General features: G+C 44.6%; 1 protein-coding gene across 4 annotated transcripts; it reads left to right on the top strand.

The window, feature by feature from the left end:
• The first annotated feature begins 763 nt into the window (after window positions 1-763).
• On the top strand, window positions 764-26,197 carry ANP32A (acidic nuclear phosphoprotein 32 family member A). Of its 4 annotated transcripts, none has more exons than XM_069766426.1 (8): window positions 906-1,055; window positions 5,947-6,096; window positions 14,985-15,107; window positions 15,207-15,408; window positions 17,569-17,666; window positions 18,199-18,247; window positions 22,719-22,787; window positions 22,909-26,197. In XM_069766426.1, the coding sequence occupies exons 1-7, from the start codon at window positions 1,002-1,004 to the stop codon at window positions 22,772-22,774; spliced, it is 732 nt and encodes a 243-aa protein (XP_069622527.1). In that variant the 5' UTR covers window positions 906-1,001; the 3' UTR covers window positions 22,775-22,787; window positions 22,909-26,197. The 4 variants fall into 4 exon arrangements, with proteins under 4 accessions (XP_069622524.1, XP_069622527.1, XP_069622525.1 ...); XM_069766424.1 differs by having other exon boundaries at window positions 22,716-22,787; XM_069766423.1 differs by having other exon boundaries at window positions 764-1,055; window positions 22,716-26,197.
• The last annotated feature ends 590 nt before the right edge of the window (window positions 26,198-26,787 follow it).

Genomic DNA, 26,787 nt, shown 5'->3' with positions numbered 1-26,787 from the left:
CGCCACCGTGCTGCCCCTCATTTTACTCAAAAATATACCTATAAAGAGAAAAATCAAGACAAACTGAACATTTTGCAGTGGTCTCTTAATTTTTGCCAGAGTCGTGTCTATTATCTGTCTATCTTTCTGTGTGTGTAAACATTATTCTTCATGGAGTATGTAAATGAGGAGGTTGGACAAGAAATAACATCACAATTCTTTTTTTTTTGTGTTCAATAAATCTTTATTTAGCTTTCAAAAACGCATCCAAATCCACATAAAAAACGCATCAAATCCGAGTGGATTTTTCTGTGCTTTTTTCTGGCAAGAGATGCAGATTCTGGCAAAAATCTGCATACCCTTAGGGGATGAAACTGAGGAGGTTTGCAGAAGATTTGGCTCAGATCCCTCCTATAAGATCATGTAATGTGGCCCCGTACACAGGGCCAGTCACACACACACCGGTGATTACCTGCAGGTGCCACTAGTGGGCGCACTGTACAGCGCGGATTACATTCAGGTTGTATAAATTCGTGTGTAGTGGGCGCCCCCTAGTGGCCACCACAGTTATCTCATGAATATTCCTGTTTGTCAAGGCTGAGGCCGGAATAACTGCTTCTAGTTCCAGCAGAGGAGGGGACACGAAAACAGCCAAGCACAGCTGCGCTACGCTATTTCCGTAACTCTCACAAAACTTAAGAGTTACGGAAACAGCGTAGGAAAACCAGCTACGCTATTGGCGTAAGTCCTCTCATTTTCTATCCTGTACAACATATCCTACCCCAGCGGTAGTCTCCTATCACGATGCACGATAGTCTCCTATCACGATGCACGATAGTCTGCTCCACCAGCAATCCCTCGTCCCCAGCTCCATTACACTGAATAACTGAATAATCCCAGCACGACCTCATCGACTGAAGTGGGTGGAGCCAGGACGTCAGGTGACCCCTGAACAACACGTGACTCTGACGTCACCTGGACGGGAGCAACTCCATTGTAGACAAAGCAGCAGCGGTCGCAAAATGGACATGAAGAAGAGGATTCACCTGGAGCTGCGGAACCGGACCCCGGCAGATGTAAGCGCGCCGCCCGGGGGAGAGCGGCTGCTGGGGGCGCCGGGGCCGCGGCGGGGGAGGCGGGCGGAGCTCAGGCCCCGGGGGAGAGCGGCTGCCGCCGGCGCGATACTGTGTGCACATAGCGTCCAGCCGGGAGGGCTCCAGTGCGATCACATCGGCTGCTGCTGCTACCGCTGAATCCGGGAGGCGATCGGCCGGTACCTGCACATAGACGAGGAGACCGGGCTACGGGATCAGAGGTTTCCCCGGATGTGCGCGATTGTCCACGAGGAATGATTCATGTGGTGCGGGAACAGCGCCCCACAGTCACCGGGGCCGCCGGGCAGGAGCGATACTGGGCGGCAGAGCCTGCTCACTCGTACCGCACACAAAGCGGTCTCCATTACTAATGGTGAAGCCATTGCGCTCGCTCCATCCGGCCGTGTATGTGTGCCCTGTGCCAGCAGCGGGTGGAGGCACGGTGTGACCTGTATGTGGCCGGCCGTACTCTGTGCCCTGTACACTGTGCCCCCTGTTTGTGTGCCAGCAGCGGGTGGAGGCACGGTGTGACCTGTATGTGACCAGCCGTACTCTGTGCCCTGTACACTGTGCCCCCTGTTTGTGTGCCAGCAGCGGGTGGAGGCATGGCGTGACCTGTATATGTGACCAGCCATACTCTGTGCCGTGTGCCCTGTGCCAGCAGCGGGTGTAGGGCATGGCGTGACCTGTATACGTGACCAGCCATACTCTGTGCCGTGTACACTGTGCCAGCAGCGGGTGGTGGCATGGGGTGACCTGTATATGTGACCAGCCATACTCTGTGCCGTGTACACTGTGCCTGCAGCGGGTGGAGGGCACGGTGTGACCTGTAAACGTGACCAGCCATACTCTGTGCCGTGTACACTGTGCCAGCAGCGGGTGGTGGCATGGGGTGACCTGTATATGTGACCAGCCATACTCTGTGCCGTGTACACTGTGCCTGCAGCGGGTGGAGGGCACGGTGTGACCTGTAAACGTGACCAGCCATACTCTGTGCCGTGTACACTGTGCCAGCAGCGGGTGGAGGCACGGCGTGACCAGTATGTGGCCCGGCCTTACTCTGTGCCCTGTATGTGTGACCAGCCATACTGTGTGTACACTGTGTCGGCAGTGGGTGTGATCAGGGCTCATGGTGCCCCTGTGTACTACCTGTTGGTCTCCCCCTAATAATGCCTCCAGGGCGGTGGTCTCTGGGTGTCACTACACTGGCACAGTTCCCCAAATATCTGGCACGTGTGGCCACTGAGGAGCTGCTGTGTAAGCCACGAGTTGTCAGACACACAGGATGATCGCTGCTTGCATTGGGAGGGCCGTGGTGACGAGGACCCCGGGCCACAGACCTGCGGCCGCTCCGTACATCGTGGTCTGGACTCGGCGTAACCCAGTCATGTGAATCCGTCCTCGGGCTACGAGCGATTGTGATTCTCAGACAAGTCGTGCGACCAAGAACATCAGTTCATCATCGGACTTGTGGTTCTCGCTGTTACACGTCTATTTTAAAGTTGTAATTTTGCCCCCTCCAAAAAAAAAAGCCAAATCACAACTGCGTCCGGTGTGAGCCGTACATGCCTCTGATATTGAGGTCTTAGGTGGGACGTGTGTGACTGTGGTGGGTCACGGTGCGGAGTTGTAGGAGATCATCTATGTGGCGGTGTGCTCTCATGTTGTTGTGCCTCCAGCATTGTACGTACTTATCATCATCATTGGCCACAGTAATATGGGCAGCGTCTGGCTTATTTAAAGGGGCTGTCCATCACTTTTATATTGATCTCTCATATGGATGACCATCATCAGACGAGTGGGGTCCGGCAGCCCCCCACCTTCAGCTGTTATAAGCCCTGATGGCGACGGGATGTAAGCAGAGAATGGATCAGAATAACACGGCTTTGCACATTGTCGGGGGCTGGACCCCCATCTATTATTGATGAGCTAATCTAAGGACAGGTTGCCAGTATAACCCATCCCTTAAAGATGATTGGCCGTCTCTCCAGACACGCCTGTATTAGTTAATACTTGTATCCCTCATAATTGTACAATTGGGACCCTTTTTTCTTGGAACCAGTGTCTTGATCACTTGGTCTTCTGGCCTCATGCAGTTACCACTTGTATGTCTCCATGCGGCTACCCCATATATGCCCATGAAGCCTTTAGCTCTAGGCGGGTAACTGGGGGGATGGGCCGGGTCTTCTGATGGGAGATCAGACCTTATTATGCGTTGCTTATATAGCGCCATTACCTCCAGACACCATCATCACTGTCCCCATTGGGGCTCAGTCTGAAATCCCCATCAGTATAAAGTGTGAAACTGATCTTGGTCAGTGTTGGGGGAGGGGCGCCCAACCTAGATGTTGTTGTTTTAAGTGCCCTGGTAACCATGCCTGTGTCTCCCTGCTAGACGTTTTGGTAATGGATTGTTGGTCTGCTGACTATAACATGCATGTCCCCTGCAGATGTAGTGCCCGTCAGGGTGTTGCCAGTGCCTGTGACATGCCAGGCTCTACTCACATTCCCGCTAGGGGCCCTGTTTGGAGCCTTCTTTCCAGATTCCATCAGAGTTGAACATTAATGCTGCACGTATCTCTAATCTTCCCACCATAGTGATGGGCGCCAGGGTGGCAGGATGGGTCCGTCGGGCACTCGTGGTATCGATCAGTCTGATGGGGCACTGAATGGTGGCTTCTGTGTGTCAGTACGAGGCGCCGCCACTCCCCTGGGTCTTATAAATCCTCTTACGCTGTACAATAAATGCTGATGACCGCTGCCAAATAATTGGATTATTGTAGATCATTTTATAAACATTTTAAGGGTTGGAATACTTGATGGATTAGGCGGGGGCTGCCTGGCGATACCTTCATGCCAGGAGACGTATGTGGATGTTACTACAGGTGACGTGATGCCACCATGATGGGACGGTTAGATGACCCAAAACTTTGGCCATAGGTAAGTCAAGTGCGACTATTAATGTAGCAACTCCCACGTTGCTGGCATCTCGCTACCTAAAACAATTCGGCAACCACAAGTATGATGAGTAAAGTCTTTCTGGACTATTGGATGGCGGATTGAAGGAACTTTATTTGGTGTCACTTTCTGCCCAGTCTGATCGGAGTCTGTAAAGGTTTTTATTACTTATTTCACCACGTCATTGGTGTGAGGACAATCGCGGCGTTGGACCACGTGGCTAATTCTCAGCCTACCCAAAGTGGCCCAATGGGCGCACAATTGTCGGAAGAAAAAACAACCCATTGCGGTGGTTGGCATTTGGGCGTAGTGTCGCCCAACAAATGACAGAGGACGCGTTATTTTCTTAATGGTTTATAGGAATGGTATATGGAATCCTCACATTTATTTCTTCGTGATTGCCACGTGTTTCTGGTTCACCCCTCATGCTCTATGGCACGGGTGGGGAACGCCTTTTGGATATGTCTGGCATTCTTCGGGGGCTGTACGAATTGTGCTAACCCCTCCCACAAGGTACGTCCTGACGCTGGCACTGGTGTCAGGACATAATCTTTCACTGCGGGTGCCTCAACATTCAGTAGTGAACGCTACGTGCGTGTGCTGACAGAGCAAAGATGACATTAAAGGACTGGCGGCTGCCAAACACAGCGGCCATCTGTAGTCCCTGGGAATCTGCCTGGGGGCCGGAGAAAAGGTCATCGAGGGTCCCACCCCTACTCTATGGACATATTTGGTAATCGCACCATACTAGGGAACTGTCCTTTGAGCAGTTTTCTGGAACCCTCCTGCACTGCCTCCACATTGAGAGGCTCGGGAGGGTTTACCTGCGGGGCACTCTGTGTACAGATGAGGCTGGTTAATATTTTAGGACGCACTTTCCGTCTAATTGGAGGAGCGCAGCGTGCCGCCGTGACATGTGCTTGTTGTTCTGACGCCACAGTCCGGATAATGGCAGCGTGCATGGCGGCGCAGTGCTGACTATATAACCTGTGCGGATATGGGAATGTGTAATGTGTTGGGCTGCGTTCACATCTGCGTCTGGTGCAGATTTCATGGTTTTTGATAGGATAATTGCTCTGTGTGTGACAGATGGACACGACATCGCGGTTTCTGGTTATTCTTTGCACATATGACCAGAATCTGATAGGAGTCTAGGCAGTACTGATACTTCTACCGAGTGCATTGGGTCCTGACACACTGGTTCCACTCGACAGGGAGAATCTCTTGGTCAAACATTGTCCCTCAAGCGCCCTGCGGGGCACAACACGGTGGGGGACATTTACTAAGGAGCATGCACCAGTGTGCGTCCTCTCTATTATGTGTTTTTAATCATTTTCTTTTTTCCACCTTTAGTAAACGGTGTAAAAAAAAAAAAAAATTTGTACAAGAGTAATGAAATGTGCCAGATTAATTATCACTGGAGGAGGCCTGGAGGCAAAATAAGGAGAAAAGTGGCCTAACATGTCTAGCAGGGTGTGCCATTGTGACAAGCCTAGGACTGGTTCTTTCTGTAACTTATGACCTTACTAATGTATCGCAGCTCAGAGAATGGCCACCACACAGTGTACGGAGCTGTGCTGTTCCAGCACCATACACTGGCGACTGCCAGCAGTGTTAACAGCTGATTGATGGGGAAGCTGAGTGTCAGACCACACCAATATGATATTGGAGACCTCTTCATCAATATTGTAAGCCTGGAGAATCTTTTTAAATTCTGACATTGACTTATAGACCATCTATCTCCAATAAGTGGTACCTGGGAGCCAGCGTCCTTCACTTCCTCCCCACCCCATGGGGCATTACTTGTCCTGCCATGCTGGGTGTCTGTTGAATTGGCATTTAGCATCCACCCTATCGGTGCAGGAGTTTGACACGCACGGTTGTGTAACACTGACAGCGCTTCCTTTTTCTGCAGGTAAAAGAGCTCGTTCTGGATAATTGCCGGTCAAAAGATGGAAAAATAGAGGGCTTGACTGACGAATTTGAAGAACTGGAATTTCTGAGCACAATCAATGTCTGCCTCAGCTCTGTGGCAAATTTACCAAAGTTAATCAAATTGAAAAAGGTAAAAGTAGATTGTGCTTTGTTTTTTTAAAAATGTTTTTCATTTATATACTGACTAGATAGATGGTGGCCCGATTCTAATGCATCGGGTATTTTAGAATATGCATGTCCACGTAGTATATAGCACAGCCCACAAAGCATATTGCCCAGTTACCGTACAAAGTATATTGCCCAGCCACGTTGCACAGCCCACGTAGTATATTGCCCAGCCCACGTAGTATATAGCAATGTGGGCATCATATCCCTGTTAAAAAAAAAGAATTAAAATAAAAAATAGTTATACTCACCTTCCGGAGCCCCGGATCCAAGCGAAGCGGTTACCGACGCTCCTCGCGCACTCCGGTCTCAAGTGCATTGTGGTCTCGTGAGATCGCAGCATGGACCGGTTACCGGAGCATTGTGAGCGGGAAAGGCCTGTTGTGGATCCGAGGGGCCGACGGACGGTGAGTAAATAACGATTTTTTTATTTTTTTTTTTAATTATTTTTTAAATTAGATCTTTTTACTATTGATGCCGCATAGGCAGCATCAATAGTAAAACGTTGGTCACACAGGGTTAATAGCAGCGTTAACCGAGTGCGTTACACCGCGGCATAGCGCGGTTGGTTAACGCTGCCATTAACCCTGTGTAAGCGCTGAGTGGAGGGGAGTATGGAGCGGGCACTGACTGCGGGGAGGAAGGAGCGGCCATGTTGCCGCCGGACTGTGCCCGTCGCTGATTGGTCGCGGCAAAACAGCCACGACCAATCAGCAACCTGGATTTCCTTGACAGACAGAGGCTGCGACCAATGAATATCCGTGACAGACGGAAGTGACCCTTAGACAATTGTATAGTAGATGCGTTGGGGAAGGCAGGGTTTTCACATGGTAGATGATGGTATGGCTGACGTCCACTCTGAAGATTCACCTTGGCAAAGTGTGATAAACCAAGGGCTTGCTACAGCCGCTCTCCCACTACTCAGAAACCCAACGTTAGGTGACATCCACCTCGGAGTGGTTGTCCCACCATGGACACTTGTGCATATAGAGTGGATAAACCATGACGCTATCAATGTATGTGATAAACACCTGATTTATGTCTACCTCTCAAAAGGAGAATTGCACACTGTTCTCCCAATATTAAATTTTTTTACTGATAACCCTCCCTATATACAGCTCTGGCAAAAATTAAGAGACCACCACATCAAAACCCTGTCATGGGCAGCCCAATCTCCAGCCTGAACCCCACTGAAAACCTCTGGAATGTAATGAAGAGGATGATGGATGGTCACAAGCCATCAAACAGGAGGATGATGGATAGTCACAAGCCATCAAACAAAGAAGAACTGCATAAATGTTTGTGCCAGGAGCCGTGTGAAAGACTGGTGGAAAGCACGCCAAGACACATCAAAGCTGTGATTAAAATTCATGGTTATTCCACAAAATATTGATTTCTGAACTCTTCCCGAGTTAAAACATTAGTATTGTTGTTTCTAAATGATTATGAAATGTTTTCTTTGCATTATTTGAGGCGTGAAAGCATTGTTGTTGTTTGTTTTAATTTTGACCATTTCTCCTTTTCAGAAAAAAAAAATACAAAATGTATTGCTTGGAAATTCAGAGTCATGTTGTCTGAAGTTTATAGACTAAAAGAACAATTTACATTTTACTCCAAAATATACCTATAAAGGGAAAAATCAGACAAACTGAACATTTTGCAGTGGTCTCTTAATTTTTGCCAGAGCTATATATTATAATGTGTGTGTATAATGGATTTATTGTCCAGTAATGTGTAAATACTTCTTCCGCCTCCTGTCAAAGGTGAAATATTTGGGGTCGTTGAATCATTTCCACAATTCTGAACAATTATTCCCAGCATATGCTCCACAGTAGATGCGTGCCCTTGGGTACATTCCTACAGTGCGAGTATGCGGTGACTTTACCCCTGTGGACTTGCTTGTGGAATATCCACTGTGCTACAGGAAGTGTAGAGCATGAGATTTCTGCCTCTGAAATCTGCAGCAATTCCTTTTGTGCTGTGGATGTCACTACGGATTTTGCTGTTTGCGAGTCCACATCAGCAGTGACATTCCTCAGCAGAGCGGTGCTGTGGGAACATTCTCCCCACCAGGAAGCCTGAAACCACGCACTGGCATTTCATCAAGTGCGACAACTCGCACTGGCTGGACTAACATTCTCCTCTCTGCTGCCCTCTGGAGGCCACCAGCAAAATTTGTCTCCATTTACATTTTTCAGCACATTGCAGAACCCCCTGTAGCTTCTCTGGATACATATTATGATAGCAGAAAAAAAAGAAATCTATTTTTCTCTAGTAACCTTCCACGACGGCATACGGAGGTTGCCTCTTTGCCCTAATGGGGAACAGGAAATGGAGAGGTTAAAAGGCCCTCCCACCTCCCTCTCACCAGTGTCTTTCCTGTTCCCCATGGGACAGGAGAGGTTTACTTCGTATGCAGTGGTGGCCGGTAACTACTGCTATGCAGGCTCTGCCTAAAAATTATAACCGGGCAGCATGGGGTCGTTTCTTACCTCCCCTTCCCGCTTATGCTGCTCCCGTCGCGCCGCGCTGCGGTGTCCTCGGGACCTGGTCCTAGCCTTCCCGCGCCCCCGTGAGGGCAAAGCAGGCTAGTGTTCCTATCCGGAGTCCTCCTGGAGCTCTCCGGTGTCCTCTCCTCCACATGCCGCTGGCAACCCGGAAGTGAGCGCGCGCGTCACTTCCGGTCTTCTCTGGGCGCCTAGAGACAATTCCGCCGGCGGCATCTCGTGCAGGACGGCGTCCTCCACCCTGGGCCATGGAGGGGAGGAGGAATTCCAATCGCTGGGGGCTGGGACATGCCTTAGAGCATAAAACCTGCCAGAAGACGTCGCAGGTAAGACTATCCTATCATGGAGAGCAGTACCTGCCCTGCACTTGCAGAGCCCAGCGCTGCCCCTGCCACAGTAAGTGTTGCAGGGACAAGGGGTCCTTAGATGGTATTTTTGGGATATTACTATTAGCATGACTCCCTCTCCCCTCTCATTGCAGGGAGAAAAGTCTACCCCCAAAACTACTACAAAAAAGAAGTGTGCCATCTGTAACGTTAAGCTGCCACCAACTTGGGAGAAAAAACTCTGCAAGACCTGTACTGACAAGATTGTCAGGGCAGAGCAACCTTCTTTATTAGAAGAAATACGCTCCTTGGTCAAACAAGAGGTGCAATCCTCCCTAGCGGCCTTTACCCCCCCACCCCCACAGCCACCCTCCCCAGCTAAAAAAAGGAAAATCCAGGAGGAGGATTCTGAATCCGAATCAGACCTCTCCTATGCCTCATCCTCGGGTAGACGGGAGGAACCTACGTCCCCTATAACCTCTGAAGTTCGGAAATACCTTTTCTCTTCAGAATGGGTTGAGGATTTAGTAGCTGCTGTACGCAGTACTATGGGGCTGGAGGAAGAGCCAGAACCACAGTCCATACAGGACCAGATGTTTGGCGGTATATCCAAGGGTAAACGGGTGGGGTTCCCGATCCACTCAAATATATCTGATATGATCGATCAGGAGTGGGAACTTCCTGAAAAACGTCTCAGTACTCCATCTGAGATGAAGCATAGATTCCCCTTAGAAGGAGATCTGACTAAATGGGATGTTCCGAAAGTTGATTCACAGGTGGCAAGAGTGGCTAAAAGAACGGCTCTTCCATTCGAAGACTCGTCTCAATTGAAAGACCCGATGGACAGAAAAAATTGAAAGTCTGTTAAAAAAATCGTGGGAAACCTCCTCGGTAGCCCTCAAAGCCAACATTGCTTCAACCTGCGTGGCTAGAGCACTTTTTCGTTGGTTAGGTGAACTAGAATCTCATATATCCCAAGGTACATCTAGGGCTGAATTATTGGAATCACTACCCAGTCTCCTTAGAGCCACGGGTTTCCTAGCAGACTCTTCTATGGAAACCATCAGAGTTGCTGCCAGGTCATTAGTACAGACCAATTCGGCTAGAAGGGCGCTTTGGTTAAAAATGTGGTCTGGTGACATCACCTCCAAGGCTAAATTATGCGCCATACCATTTAAAGGTAATTATGTCTTCGGACCTTCCCTGGATGACATCTTGGAGAAGGCAACCGATAAAAAGAAAGCCCTCCCAGAGCAAAAAACTCCCAAAAAGAAGTTTTTTCGTCCCTTTCAGGGCCAAACCTCTCAGAGAGGGAAAGGCAAGTCTGGGAGATGGAGTTACCCGAAGGGAGGCGGGAGAAACATCCTTATCCCTCAGCAACAGCAGCAGCAGTCTCAACAAGAGAAGCGGTGACTTCGACCCGGTGGGGGGGAGACTCTCAGTTTTTATTTCCCAGTGGCAAAAAATTACCAATTGCTCCTGGGTCCTCAAGGTCATCGAAGAGGGTCTTCTAATAGAACTCATCTCCTCTCCCCCACGGGGTCTAAAAATCACCTCCCTTCCCTCCATGAAAGACCAGTCCACTCTAGAGTCGGGTCTCAGGACCCTGAAGATGTCAAATGTGATATCACAGGTTCCGGAATCAGAGAAGGATCGGGGACACTACTCTCGTCTATTTCTGGTTCCCAAACCATCGGGCGAGTCCCGTATTATTATAAATCTGAAGGGCCTCAACCGGCATGTCAAATACCGGAAATTCAAGATGGAATCAGTGAAAAATGCGATTCCCTTGATAAGCCCGCACTCCTACATGGCCACTATCGATTTGAAAGATGCTTACTTTCACATCCCCATTCATCAGAGGCATCGCCAATATCTCAAGTTTGCAGTGCAGAAGGGACATATGATAGAACACTATCAGTTCAACGTCCTTCCATTTGGGATCTCCTCTGCTCCAAGAGTTTTTTCCAAAGTAATGGGGGAAGTAGTCTCCTTCATCCGGAGGCAAGGCGTCTGTATAGTGCCATACCTAGACGACCTTTTATTAGTGGCTCCCACCAAACAATCTCTGGAGTCTCATGTATCAAAGACCCTCGATATTCTGACATCTCTGGGATGGGTGCCGAATGTAGAGAAATCTCACCTACGACCCTCCAAATGCAGAAAATTCCTGGGAGTTCTGGACTCTGCAAGACAAATGTCCTTCCTCCCTTTGGAACATCGTCTAACTCTACTATCAAAAGTCAAGATGTTCAGAGACACCAGATCTCCTACAATCAGAGAAGGCATGTCTCTACTAGGATCGATGACAGCTTGCATCCAATCGGTACCCTGGGCCCAAGCCCATTCCAGGATTCTTCAGGCACATATCCTACAGAATTGGAATGGTCAGCCCAGTTCTTTGAACAGGAGACTATACACACCGGGCTGTGTCAAGGCCTCTCTGGCATGGTGGATGACTCCGAAAAATTTACAAAAAGGAGTCAGTTGGTCTCAGATTCCTCTGACTACGGTCACAACAGATGCCAGCAAAAGAGGCTGGGGGGCCATGATAAATCACACACCTCTCCAAGGGCTCTGGGATCAATCGACGAGCAGAAAATCATCCAACTACAGAGAGCTAAAAGCTGTAGAGGAAGCCCTCCTGATGGGGGGTCATCTTATCAAGGGACATCATGTCCGAATATATTCAGACAATGTGACCACGGTGGCTCACATCAGACATCAGGGCAGTTCAAAAAACAACAACCTGAAGAAACTATCTGCCAGAATATGTTCCTGGGCAGAAAGACATCTGTTATCCCTGACAGCAGTTCACCTGAAAGGCTCATCCAACACTCAGGCGGATTATCTAAGCCGTCAGGACATTCACCCTGGGGAATGGGGTTTGAGCAACCAAAGTTTCGAAATGCTGGTGGACAAATGGGGTCTTCCAGAAATCGACCTTTTTGCATCTCGGCAAAATGCGAAAGTCGAAGCATTCTTCTCCCTAAACCCCAGAGACGGCTCCAGAGGAGTGGATGCATTGGCCCAGGAATGGAATTTTCGACTGGCATATGCGTTTCCACCAATTCCGTTATTGGCAAAGGTCTTGCAGAAGATTCGGGAAGAACGTACACCAACTATATTGGTAGCTCCTTTGTGGCCAAAGAGGAGTTGGTACAACCTGATTGTGGAATTACAAGTGGATGGGCCATTCCAGTTTCCGATGGAAGAAAATCTTCTCTCTCAAGGACCAATACATCTCCTAGACGTCCACAAATGGAATCTGGCGGCATGGCTACTGAAGCCCAGGTGTTGAGAGCCAAAGGACTATCAGAAGCAGTGGTTTCCACACTTCAAAAATCAAGGAAACCGGTGACCATTGCTATATATAATAAAATCTGGAAGAAATTTTCATCCTTTTGTCTTCCCGAAGTACCAGATCCTCTTAATCCAAATCTGTCGCAAATTCTAGATTTTTTACAAAAAGGCCTAGAAATAGGCCTCAGGCCGAGTACCTTAAAAGTACAAGTTTCCGCACTCAGTTCAATATTTGACCAGGATCTGGCAAATCATCGCTGGATTAAGAGGTTCATGACATCAGCCTCTAGGATGAATCCTAAAAAACAAATAACAGTACCTTTATGGGACCTGAACCTGGTATTACAAGGACTTACAGGTGCACCCTTTGAACCATTATCCTCCTGCTCGCAGAAAAATCTGATTTATAAAACAATTTTTCTAGTGGCCATTACCTCAGCAAGGAGGGTAGGAGAATTACAGGCTCTCTCAATGAGAGAACCATATTTGTCTATCCGTGATGACTCTATAATACTGCGCCTTGACCCCTCTTTTCTTCCAAAGGTCGTATCAGATTTCCACCGCTCTCAGGAAATCATTTTACCTTCTTTTTGCCAGAATCCAACAAATCCAAAAGAAGAGAAATTTCATACTCTGGATGTCAGACGCATTGTATTATTTTACCTAGAGCAGACCAGCTCGTACAGAATTGATCAGAATCTGTTTGTCCATCCATCAGGACAAAATAAAGGAAAGAAAGTAGCAAAAAGCACTATTGCCAACTGGATAAAGAAAGCAATAGCAGAAGCATATCTCGCTCAAGATAAAACTCCTCCAGTAGGAATCAAGGCTCATTCGACTAGATCAACCTCAGTCTCTTGGGCAGAAAGAGCAGGTGCATCAACAGAGCAAATCTGCAGGGCAGCCACGTGGTCTTCGTTGCATACTTTCACCAGACATTACAGACTAGACGTAATGTCCAACAAGGATTTAGTCTTCGGCCGGAAAGTTCTCCAGGCTGTTGTCCCTCCCTAGCGCCAATATTAGTTGGTATTCCTCCGTATGCCGTCGTGGAAGGTTACTAGAGAAAATAGAATTATTCTTACCGTTAATTCGGTTTCTAGGAACCTTCCACGACGGCGCTAGTTCCCTCCCTATATACTCCTGGATTAAAATCTGGGATTTAAGGTAAACCGGTGCTATGGTTTTCAGTTATAAGTCACTGGTGAGAGGGAGGTGGGAGGGCCTTTTAACCTCTCCATTTCCTGTTCCCCATTAGGGCAAAGAGGCAACCTCCGTATGCCGTCGTGGAAGGTTCCTAGAAACCGAATTAACGGTAAGAATAATTCTATTTTTTTTTTCTTTTCTTTTTTTTTGTACAGAGAAATGATACTGGTAATAGATGAAAGATATAAAAAAAAAAAAGGTAAAAACAAAATGAGCAAATGCCCTTTAGTAAGAAAATGAATAAATCGTAACAGAGCATGGGGTACTTAAAGTGGACGTGTCAGCAGTTTTGGCCAATGTGAAGTAAGGCCGTCACCTTTTAGGGCTGATGTATAACACTAGATGGTAGCCCGATTCTAACGCATCGGGTATTCTAGAACATGTATGTAGTTTATTTATGAAGATTTTAGAATAATACATTGAATACACAGGATTCGGCCGGCCACGACCAATTAGCAAAGCGTGGTTCAAATCTCGCGCCAATTCGCGGCCGGACTGCGCCTGTCGCTGATTGTTCGCAGCCGGCCACGTAGTATATTGCACAGCCACGTAGTATATTGCACAGCCCACGGAGTATATAGCACAGCCCGCGCACTACCACGCACGCAGTACATAACACAGGCCACACAGAGTATAGCACAGCCCACGCAGTCTATAGCAATGTGGGCACCATATCCCTGTTAAAAAAAAAAAAAAAAAAAAGAATTAAAGTAAAAAATAGTTATATACTCACCCTCCATTGGCCCCCGGATCCAAGCGAAGCGTTTTCCGATGCTCCTTGCGCGCTCCGGTCTCAAGAGTGCATTGCGGTCTCGTGAGATGATGATGTAGCGGTCTTGCGATACCGCTACGTCGTCATCTCGCGAGACCGCAATGCATGGAGCGGTCACCGGGGCGTCACGAGGAGCGGCAAAGGCCTGTTCCTGATCCGGGGGGCCGACGGACGGTGAGTATATAACAATTTTTTTTTTATTTTTAACATTAGATCTTTTTACTATTAATGCTGCATAGGCAGCATCAATAGTAAAAAGTTGGTCACACAGGGTTAATAGCAGCGTTAACCGAGTGCGTTACACCGCGGTCAACGCTGCCATTAACCCTGTGTGAGTGCTGACTGGAGGGGATTATGGAGCGGGCACTGACTGCGGGGAGGAAGGAGCGGCCATTTTTCCGCCGGACTGTGCCAGTCGCTGATTGTGGTCGTGGCTGTTTTGCCATGACCAATCAGCGACTTGGATTCCATGACAGACAGAGGCCGCGACCAATGAATAGCCGTGACAGAAAGACAGACAGACGGAAGTGACCCTTAGACAATTATATAGTAGATTCTATAATTCTGTAAATGGCCACAGTGTGAATGCGCACCTACACATTACACTTCTACCAACTTATATCCCGGCTGATTTCTTTAGTTTCACTATAGCTGAGTTGATGGCATGGTCTTTATAACATTCTTCTGTAAAACTGATCGAACATCGATATTTTTTTTATTCCTGTTTTTCTATCTGTAGTTGGAATTGAGTGATAACAACATCTCTGGTGGACTGGAAGTGCTGTCAGAAAAGTGTCCAAACCTCACACACCTTAACCTAAGTGGAAACCGAATAAAGGACCTGAGCACAATAGAGCCGCTGGTGAGTCGAGGATCCAGAACCACTTTGCCCGCTCAGGTTGTCGGGTCGGATTTCCTCTCGGAGCCAGACACTCTCACTAACAAACTCTCCTCTTTTCAGAAAAAATTAGAGACCCTAAAGAGCTTAGACCTGTTCAACTGCGAAGTCACCAACCTAGGTGACTACCGAGACAACGTCTTCAAGCTCCTTCCCCAGCTCACATATTTAGATGGGTACGACCGCGATGAGAAAGAAGCGCCTGACTCTGATGCAGAAGCCTATGTGGAGGATTTAGATGATGAAGATGATGATGACGAGGATGGTGAGTAGTGGAGAACTCGTCTTGATATAAAAGTATTTTATTTTTTTGGGCTCTCCACTTGTCACGTAAGACCCATTATTAGGACTGCTTTTATCCAATGCCTCGCTGTTTAGCCTCGGGAGATGAGATGTGACTGACATGGCATTAACTGCGGATTACTAGTAATCAGCAGGTATCGTGTACGAGTCCTATGTTAATTAATAGGAAAGGGGCTTGTTACCTTCTAGCCATACATGAGACCTGCCAATATCTGTCAGGTGGCCATCAACACCATGACAGCAGCGCCTCTGATCTCACAATGCAGCAGTGAGAAATGCTGGATCGCTCGCTTATTATTCCCCAACCTGCACGTATCGTGTATGAATCTGGATAGTTGAGCCATTAAAGGGAATGTCATCAGAAAATGGCCTACTGCTTTAATCACAGTTTTATGTTAAATGTATTTACCATATTTTTCAGATTATAAGACGCACTTCCCCCCCCCCCCCCCGAAAAAAAAAAAAAATTTGGGGGGCAAAATGGGAGTGTGTCTTATAGTGCGGATATACCTTACCGGTTGTCATATAATGCGGATATACCTTACCGGTACCGTTGCTGCAGGCTGGGATGATGTCTGGCGCTGCTGCGGGGGGGCTCTGCTGACATTTTGTGAAAGGCCAGAGCCCCCCCGCAGTTCCATGGTTTCCTGTGCGGTGGATGCCGGGAAAATGGCCGCGCATGCGCAGATGGAGATCTCGGCACCAAGATCTCGGGAGATAAGATTTCAACCCTTTTGTGAGGTCCCCCTAACCATTGACATTTTTAGGTTTTGGGCCCCTGTCGGTGTGACGGGGAGAGTAATTGCACTCACCTCTGAATATTAGAGTAGAGCGAGATCTGCTGACATTAGATCTCTCATCTTTGAGGTTAATCCTAGCAGCAAAACCAAAAACCCCATTGCAGAGAGACATAGCCATTAGTTATACTCGGAGGTGTATTTAGTGATGGCGGAAGTGACTAGTTAGCGAGTACGGAGGGAGTAATTGACTGAGCGCGTATGACACGGGAGTGCACATGATGGCAGAGGAAGATGCATTATTAAAGAAGATGCAGATAATAGTCTGTGGGGGAGGCACAAAGCCAATCTAACTGTATCTCGACAGCCCCTATAGTGTTGGTATAAAAATATTCTCAATTTTTACTAGTTCCCTTGGAAACCATTGCTCTGTTCGTCTTCTTGTGTAACACGTTGTTTCCTTATGTTACATGTCTCTTTGCAATTTTGGGGGTTTCTCCTACTAGATTAGCACAAATTATACAGAAGGTATTAAAATGATTTTGTACTCGACGTGTATCATACAGTGTGGGTGTCACCCCTGCAAAATTGGTAAATCCTTGTAACAAAAAGCCGTCCGTTTAGAACAAGGAACCTGTAAAAAGACTTCTGTCCTGCTCCTGCGACGCGCGTTTCGTAGGGTGTGCCTCTCTTTGCCAATCTTTAGGTACTGTAGATGTAAAAAAATAAATAAATAAAAAATTGGCAATGAAAAGAAACGTGGAATAAAAATCCAGCCGCAGCCAATGTATAGGAAGGTCATTATGAGCCGGAGTCTGGTTTTAGAAAATAAATTTTTTTTTTTTTATTATTATTGGAAAACGTTGTAATATTTTTCTGTATCCATTCTTCAGTTTCAAGATCTCACGAATTAGACAGAATTGTTATTTATTTGCTGGGTATAAAGTTCTGATGATGTGATGGACACAGGTGATAACTGTCACGAGCCATGTACCTGTGTGACCATGACATGACCAGGACAGAATTTACACCCTGGAAATACAGAGCGAAGCCGGGAATTAGATCTCTACAGGCCCGGAGCCAATTACAATAGATCGTATTCTCAGAACGGAGCCAGTTACTTTGTGACGACCTCTCTTCTCACTGCGTTCTCAGAATACAGATTGCTACACATGACCAGTGCCATTACTGCACTCGCTACTTATCGCTTAGCTGTGGGCTTTCCCTCTGTAATGTACACGGTGTGGTCACATCGTAGACACCCATCACATGCCCTGTATTGGCTGATGCTTTGTTACTCCCTCTGTCTGTGGCTCACAGACTGGAGACTATATTACACACCTCTCCAGTCTGTTGGTGACTGAGGCTGCCCCCCCCCCACACAGAGGAAGACTATGATGAGGACGCTCCCCCGGGTGAAGAGGGCGAGGAAGAGGACGATGAAGATGAGGTAGAAGAGGAGGACGTTAGCGGCGAAGAGGAGGTGCGACTCTACTTTTTATATCCTTGCTTACTGTGGTATTACTACTTTACATTACTAGGATTCTACAGCAGATGGCACCTACTTTTATATTTTATTTATTACCAGTGTTTTGTGTTTGCCCAAAAATTATCAATATCCCCGTCTAAAAATAAGAAACGCGATTTTATGTGTGTATGTATGTATGTATGTATATATATATATATATATATATATATATATATATATATATATATATATATATATATATATATATATATATATATATATATATATATATATATATATATAAATAAATAAATTTTGTGTGGCACGCTATCAGTTCACATTTAAGTCTACGTCCCCCCCTATCAGGAACTATCTGGTTCAACAAACTCACAGGACCACTCAGCCGGCGATTTTATTATTTTTTGTTTATTTTTTTTCTCTCCCCCCACCCCCCTCTAGACACTCTAAGGGTTAATCAGTATTAGGGAATCTCGGTAATCCAGCATTAATCTGCATTTTGGTTTTTTGTTTTATTTTTCTCCTAAAGGAGGATGAGGACGCTTCTAAAGAAGAAGAGGACGAGGCCGACCAGGACGGTATGTGGCTAATCCCTCAGATACAGATGGTATAGGCAGCATTTTGTTCCGTAGTATTTGCAATTCATTGACCTAATTGTAGCTACGAGGGGCTTTTTTTTTTTTAGAACTCCTTAGTGACCAAGACAAATTTTTCAAATCTAACCTGTTACTTTATGTGGCTATTACACTAGAATGTTTCAACATATCTCAGAGATATTTTATTTTTTTTAATTTATTTTTAATTTTTGTTTTGTACTTTGTTAGTGGTAAATTTGGGTAAATATGTTTGTTTATTTATAAAAACAAACAAACAGATATTTGACAAAAAAAGCAATTTTCAAACTTGAATGATTATATCTTTATATCAGATAGTCACAAAAAACGGTTATTAAATGACATTTACCTTCTGTCTCCCTGACATCAGCACCATCTGTAAAATGTCCTTTTATTTTGTTAGGATGTTAGAAAATTTTTTTAAAAAAGAGAGAGAATTGCAGCAATTTTTCTCTTCTGTACATTTTCTTGAGGAAAAACGAAAACTTATTTTTTTTAGTGACATATTGTTTTGAAGTGACTTTAACCCCTTAATGACAGCCAATACTTCTTTTAACTGACCTGAGATATAAGAGAATAGCCTCCCTATACAGGTGACAATCCAGCAGCTGTCAGCTCTTCACTATAGCTGACAACTTGCTGTATCAGCCACAATCACTGTTTGCCCCATCCAAATCTGTTTAACCTCTTAGCTGCTGCAATCAATAGTGACTACATCATATAAATGGTTAACAGAGTGTGGGGGCTTCCTCCTTATCCCAATTGGTGCCCTCAGATCATGATTTTGTGGTCCTGGTATTTGCTATGGCAATTCATGACCAAATAGCGGCCTTAGAGTCTGACGGCTGTTGTAACCTGTTCAGAAGTTAGAGGCATTTAGGTGGTAAAAATGCACATTTTTATTTCTGTCATACCACTTTGCATTAATTCCTGAAAATCACCTGAAGGGTTAATAAACTACCTAACTGCAGTTTTCAATATGTCATGGGGTGCTGTTCTTAAAATGGTATAACTTTTGGGGGGTTTCCCAATTTATGGGACCCCTAAAGGCACTTCGAACATGGGTAGGTCCCTTAAAAATTGCATTTTGTAAATTTCCTTGAAAAAATGAAAAATGACTGTTACATTTTTAAACCTCATAAAATACAAACAAAATAAAAGAACATTTTATAAATGGTGCTGACATAAAGCCAACATGTGGGAAATGTTAGTCATTAATGTTTTGTTGCGGTATGACTATATGGATTAAAGGGATAATCATTCAAAGTTTGAAAATTGCAAATTTTTTAAAAATTTTCTCAAATTTCTGATATTTTTTATAAATAAACACAAAACATATCGACCTAAATTAACCATTATCATAAAGTATAATGTGTCACAAAAAATAATCTCAAAATCACTGGGATTTGTTAAAGCATTCCAGAGTTATTAACACATAAAGTGACACTGATCAGATTTTAAAAATTTGGCTCCGTCACTAAGGGGTTAAAGGAGCCATACATTGGTAAACCCCCAAAAGTGATACTATTTTTAAAAACCGCACCCCTCACTATATTCATAACTGTTGTCAGGTAGTTTATTAACTCTCCAGGTGCTTTTCAGGAATTAATGCAAATGGAGGGGTCTGTAATTTTTATCGCCGGTACACTTCAACTGTGAGACATGGAATGTAAAAATTAAAAAAAAAAAACACACAAAATCACATTCTATGATTTTTTTTTTTTTTTTTATATATTTCATTTAATTGCATGAAATAAGTATTTGATACAATAGAAAAACAGAACTTTTATATTTGGTACAGAAACCTTTGTTTGCAATTACGGAGGTCAGACGTTTCCTGTAGTTCGTGACCAAGTTTGCACACACTGCAGCAGGATTGTGGCCCACTCCTCCATACAGAACCTCTGCAGATCTTTTAGGATTCGGGGCTGTCGCTGGGCAACATTGAGTTTCAGCTCCCTCCAAAGATTTTCTACTGGGCTCAGGTCTGGAGACTAGCTCGGTCACTCCAGGACCTTGAAATGCTTCTTATGGAGCCACTCCTTAGTTGTCCTGACTGTCTGTTTCGGATCATTATCATGCTGGAAGACCCAGCCACGACCCATCTTCAATGCTTTTACTGAGTGAAGGAGGTTGTTGGCCAAAATCTCGCAATTAATGACCCTATCCATTCTCCCTTTAGTATGGTGCAGTGGCCCTGTTCCATTTGCAGAAAAGCACCCTCAAAGTATGATGTTTCCCCCACCATGCTTCACAGTTGGGACAGTGTTCTTGGGGTTGCATTCATCCTCCTTCTACCTTCAAACACGGCGAGTAGAGTTGATACCAAAAAGTTCTATTTTGGTCTCATCTGACCACATGACCTTCTCCCATGCCTCCCCTGGATCATCCAGATGGTCATTGGCGAGCTTCAAATGGCCCCGGACATGTGCTGGCATGACCAGAGGGACCTTGTACGCCATGCAGGATTTTTATCCATGATGGCGTAGTGTGTTACTAATGGTAATGTTTGAGACCTTGGTCCCAGCTCTCTTCAGGTCATTGACCAGGTCCTCCTGTATAGTTCTGGGCTGATTCCTGACCTTTCTTAGAATCCTCCATACTCCACGAGCTGAGACCTTGCATGGAGCCCCAGACCGAGGAGGATTGACAGTCATCTTGTATTTCTTCAATTTTCTAATAATTGTGCTAGCAGTTGTTGTCTTCTCAACAAGCTGCTCGCCTATTGTCCTGTAACCCATCCCAGCCTTGTGCAGGTCTCCAATTGTGTCCCTGTGTCCTTAAACAGTTCTTTGGTCTTGGCCATTGTGGAGAGGTTGGAGTGTGATTGATTGAGTGTGTGGACAGGTGTCTTTTATACAGGTAACGAGTTCAAACGATTGCAATTAATACAGGTAATGAGTGCAGAGTAGGAGGGCTCCTTAAAGGGAACCTGTCACCTGAATTTGGCGGGACCAGTTTTGGGTCATATGGGCGGAGTTTTCAGGTGTTTGATTCACCCTTTCCTTACCCGCTGGCTGCATGCTGGCCGGAATATTGGATTGAAGTTCATTCTCTGTCCTCCGTAGTACACGCCTGCGCAAAGCAAGATTACCTTGCACAGGCGTGTACTACGGAGGACAGAGAATGAACTTCAATCCAATATTGCGGCCAGCATGCAGCCAGCGGGTAAGGAAAGGGTGAATCAAACACCTGAAAACTCCGCCCATATGACCCAAAACTGGTCCCGCCAAATTCAGGTGACAGGTTCCCTTTAAAGAAAAACCAACAGGTCTGTGATAGCCAGAATTCTTACTGGTTGGTAGATGATCAAATACTTATTTCATGCAATAAAATGCAATTTAAATATGTAAAAATCATAGTGCAATTTTTTTTTTTTAATTTTTAGATTCTTTCAGTTGAAGTGTATAGACCTCTCCATTCTTTGTAGGTGGGAAAACTTGTAAAATTGGCAGAGTATCAAGTACTTATTTTTTCCCCCTATTGACAGCAGCATCTAATTGGTTAAAGGGCCATAGTCTGTGCCAACACTGATCTGATCATGAGTGATGCACCAGGGTGTCAGCTGTTGTGTACAGCTAACAGCTACTCCATCGTCACCCATCGGGGGACGCTATTTTCTTATATCTTAGGTCAGTAAAAAGATGTATTGTGGTCATTAAGGGGTTAAATTAATTTAGAGTAAAAATTCACTTGAAAATGTTAAAATTTATTTGTAAAAATAAATCTTTATCTGGGACACACTTCCAGACATGTTTTTTTAATTCCAGAGGATTCCTTAATTGGTTCTAAAAAAAAAAATATATATATGGTGCACCCCCCTCCCCAAACCCTGACCACATTTCTCTCTGACAACATTGAGATTAATAGGGCTGAACTACAACACTGAACATAGCCAATTTAGGATTTTTTTTTCTTTACTTACACAGCCTCTTTAAGAGGATTTATTGCTTTTTTTTTTCTTTATTCCCTGTATTTTTCTAGATATGAGGCTTTTTTTTAATTTAGTGCTAATTTTCATGGTGTTTACAAGGGGGTGTGTATTTACCCTGTGAGCCATGCCCCCTTGTAAAGAAAAACAATCATTAGACCCATATTTCTAAAACGTACGGTGGATTAAAAAAATAAATTAGAAAAGACCTGAATACTCTGGTGAGCAGCTTGAAAAAATAAGAGCAAAAACCATCCACTTTTTTGACCAGATGGTAGGGCCTCTTTAGGTCTTGTTAGCGAGATTAAGGCCATGCCTGTAGTTGCGGCAGAGCTTCGGGTTTTAATAGATTCTGTGCAATTTTACAAAGATCTGTTCACTTTAGCATTGTACGTACATGGTGTCTAGTTGATGATGGCAAGATCTCCTACACCGTAAGTAAAGTGGCGTTGACCGCTCAGTAGTCTGTGATCCACTCATGTACGTTTCTCACCTCCAAAGCAGAAAAAGGTCAAAAAAGAAAACGGGACCTTGAAGACGAAGGAGAAGAGGATGATTAACTTGCAGGACAAGGTACACGTGGAGCGAGTCTTGTGACTGAAAGCGGACTGAACCCCCAAGAACCTTTTTGGAAAAAAAAGCTGTTGTACTTTTGACTGTTTTTACCTTGAATTTCCCTGACTTTTATCTCCAGATTGTAAGGTTGCCGTGTGCTGGACAGAAACCACACAAGAAGAGTCATGCTTGGTATTTTTACTGCTGTTCTTGCAAGTTTTTCTAATTCTTAAGTTTTATTTTGTGTTTTTAGAACTTATTTCAGTACAGCCCCGGTCTTTTCAATGCCCATTGCTAATTGGTTATTCTCATTTTATGTTTTTATTTTTTATGTTTGGCTTTTATTTGTTTTCTCTTTACTCTGTGTATCTTGTAGCTGTCTTTAAAAAAAAAAAAAAAAAGTTAAAGTGGACCTCAAGTATGAAACCGGTCTCAGAATAAAAAGCAGTACTCTTGCACATTAACCATTTTTTATTCTGCAACTAGAAAATAGATCTGTTTTTTTTCTCTTTTCTTTAGACCTTGTTAATACTTGAGGACCAGGGATTGACCATTAAGGGTTCTCCAGTCGTATACAGTGACTATAACTACTGGCTTCCTTCGCTGTAGTGATGTGGTAACTATATGACTGTTACCCAGCAGTAGCCTCCGATTACATTATTTGGTGTAGATGGTACTCCGGGCCTAAAACCAATTTCACAAGTCCAGTGTTCATGGCCCAAACGTGGATCTCTATGTTCAAACCAGCCACAAGTCTCCTGAGCCAAATTCGTCGGCCTCAGACATCTATGAAGCTGTTGAGGTGTAGATAGGGACCCCCAGCAAGTCTAAACATCCCAGTCCGTACCCAGACAATGAATATCGGACGTGTAAAGCCAGCTCAGCTAGACCTAAATGGTCCTATTTGTCACATGATTATGGCTGGTGTCCCCTGTAACTGGGGCTCCAATTATCTCTAATGTTACAGGGATAATCTGTATTGTAATAATGAGCAGAAAGTCTGCCAAATTGTTTGCTAAGCTTTGGAGAACAAGCCATAAAAAGGTAAAATAAGGACCTTCCCCCCCCCCAAATCCTATCTAAATGTATTTTACATAAATATATGGGGGACAATGGCTTAGAAAAATATAGGTCGTAATTTATAGGATTTTTTTTTTTTAGCTAAAAAATTGTAAAGCAATATTTTTAATATTTTTCACTAAATGAAAACAATCACAGTGGCTAAATATTTGTAAGAAAAAAATGTTAAGATTACTTTCTAAATCTAGAAAGTAAATCTCTAGAAGTCATTTGATCATGAAATGTAAAAAAGTCCATATAGATCAGTCTATAAAATGTTTTGCGAATCATTGCTGCTGCATGAAGGAGGAGTTCTCATTATAGTCACTGTACATTTGGCTGGAAAACCACGTAGGAATCCAGACAGCAGTGCAGTAATGCGTGCAGTAATGCGTGCACGTCTGATCGGGCATTCTGCCTGCACAGACTCATCCCAGGGCTGGTGGGTGCACTTACCCCAGACAGCTTCCCCGAGCGCAGAGCTACAGCACTAGCTAGTAATCCAGAGCCTTATTGAAAGACCCCCACCCTGCATACCCTAAAAGGACACGTAGGGGGGGCTTGTCTAAATCTGCCAACCATATGTGTATACACATTCTTCAATCATAGGCCTCATTCACATGAGTGTGCCATGTCCCTTATCTGTATTTTGCCGTTTATTGAATACAAATTTGGTAGTTTCGGCAACTATTTACATTGCCCTTTTCTTTTTTACTTTACCAAGGAGTCCCAGGAATATACATTAATGGCCCATCTTAGAGATTTGTAGGGCTTTGGATAGGGCTGTATGTATAAAAAGCTATGCAATGCCTGGATAAAGATTATACTTATTGGTCGGAGTCCTGGTAGTCACATCCTAACACCTTTTATAATGCAGTCTGTATCTGATGAATCCATACAAGGGAGACCCAAATGCTTCCTTTTATTTTATCCTCATTTCCATCATTATTGTTGATCTGCCACATAATGGCGGTTTCATACTTCCAACATTCGTAGTCTGAGTATGGGCCGACCGCCTGTAACCTGACCTGAACTCGGCAGCCTTATATATGCCTCTGAGATTGCCGAGACCAGGTCAGGAGACCGGCGGCCGGACTGACCGGTCTGTACCAACATTGTAAATGTCAGAAGAGAATGAGAATCACAGACGAAGCCGGGCTTAACATTTCCCTATTTATCTATACAAGTACACTCATGTGAATGCAGCCCTTCACTATGGAGGAACTACAAGGCTCATCACTTTTCTCATATAGTAGTGGCTTTAAGAACGTGCACGATTGTAGTGATTTCTTAATGGCTTCAGAACACGATGAATTTTGTGCTATAATAAAGTGATAGGAGCATTATAACATAGTAATATAAGACGATAAGGTGTAGTATTCCTATAATTCGGGGAATGCAAAATAATATGCAGACACCATGAAGACCCCCTACAGGTACAATGAATACCCTGATCTAGTTACAATGGCGCCTGAGGGATGGTATATATTTGGGCAACATGTGAACGGATGGCATATGTCTACATGATGTTTGTAAATTTCTTTATATCCCAAATTTGCTTCAATTTTATCATGATTTTAGAAAATTTCAGCAATTAATTCAACACGATTGCATTTTGCGAACATGCCCCTAGGGAGAATCCATCCGATGCGGCTGAAACCATGGTGGCCAATAATCGCCAGATCTTCCTGCAAGATCGATTTGTCTGCCCGTCACTACTTGTATTTCATATTGTAGAGGCGTTAATGGACAGATGGTTTTATTATTATGGCTGGATTACATGCTACTGTAGATGGGGATACAAATTTCTGATACAATCAGGTTCCCTTTGGCGGCCAAGTGACCGATCTGCCCCTTTATCAAGAGTTTTATAGTGGAGAAGATAACAAAAAAAATAAAATAAAGTGGTAACAGGACAGACATGTTTTACTAGGACTTTTATAGTAAAGGGAACCGTTGATATCATCGTTGAGCATAGAGTTTATACATAAATTATTCTAGGCAGGTAACTTGGAGCAGTGAGTATATTTATCCATGAATCTTGTATTCTGTACAACCACTAGGAAATCATATATATATATTTTTTTTCCAGTGACTTTCCACAAAATTGCTGCATGTTGGTAACTTTCTTTATTCAATCACTGAAATCTTTGTGTTGTGTGTGTCCCGACCCAGTGAGGTTCTGTCTCTGTCAGAGGAGTCCATACTAATCTGATTTGGTTTAGATCCAGGTGACCCAGCTGTATTATAAACCACTAGCAAATTATAGCGGCTTCCCCTTGTCAGGAGGCCAAGACAATACAACTTCTGTCTGTTTGTCACTGCTAATTTTCAATAAAGTTGTTTTTTATAGAGTTGTTCAACTATAATTCTAGTCTCTGTGTATATTGTATTCCAAGTGTGACTTCCATTACGGCTTCACTATTGTGGTTTTATAAATGTATACCGATGCATGTCTAGGCATCTTCTGGTTTGCCTTTACAGAAAACATGAATGATTACATGCCACCATTTAAATAGAAGCTACATCCACGGTATACTATGGAATTTTCATGTTTTTAAAGGGAATCTGTCACCAGATTTTTTGCTAGCCGTCGCTGATAACAGTGATGTTTCACTTACTAGGCTGCTTGCTGCAGACTTGATAAAAATCCGTTTTATCTGTTGCAGATCTAATGGTTCTATGAATGCTGAGCTCTGCATAACTCCACCCACACCACTGATTGGCAGCTTTCTGCCTATGCACAGAAAGCTGCCAATCGGTGGGGTTATACCGTGCTCCTGAATGTGGAGGACTCCATGGCAGCACGGTTACTAGTCCTTTAGTAACGATCTCTTGCTAATATAATCAACATTATATCAATAACTGCAGCAAGCAGCCCAGTAAGTGACATTTCACTCGAATCCGGGTCTCTACCACTTTATTATGCTGCTCTCAGATTAGGTGGCAAAAGCTGGTG

The sequence above is a fragment of the Ranitomeya imitator genome, chromosome 4, assembly GCF_032444005.1.
Source record: "Ranitomeya imitator isolate aRanImi1 chromosome 4, aRanImi1.pri, whole genome shotgun sequence".
Taxonomy (NCBI): Eukaryota; Metazoa; Chordata; class Amphibia; order Anura; family Dendrobatidae; genus Ranitomeya; species Ranitomeya imitator.
This window is presented reverse-complemented; position numbering and strand designations above follow the sequence as displayed.

Bases quoted from the DNA above. Each gene is read 5' to 3' on its own strand.
- ANP32A (XM_069766423.1), top strand. From the start codon at position 1,002: ATGGACATGAAGAAGAGGATTCACCTGGAGCTGCGGAACCGGACCCCG. The intron at 1,056-5,946 runs GTAAGCGCGCCG...CTTTTTCTGCAG, and splicing joins GGAACCGGACCCCGGCAGAT to GTAAAAGAGCTCGTTCTGGA. The intron at 18,248-22,715 runs GTATGTGGCTAA...TCACCTCCAAAG, and splicing joins GGACGAGGCCGACCAGGACG to CAGAAAAAGGTCAAAAAAGA.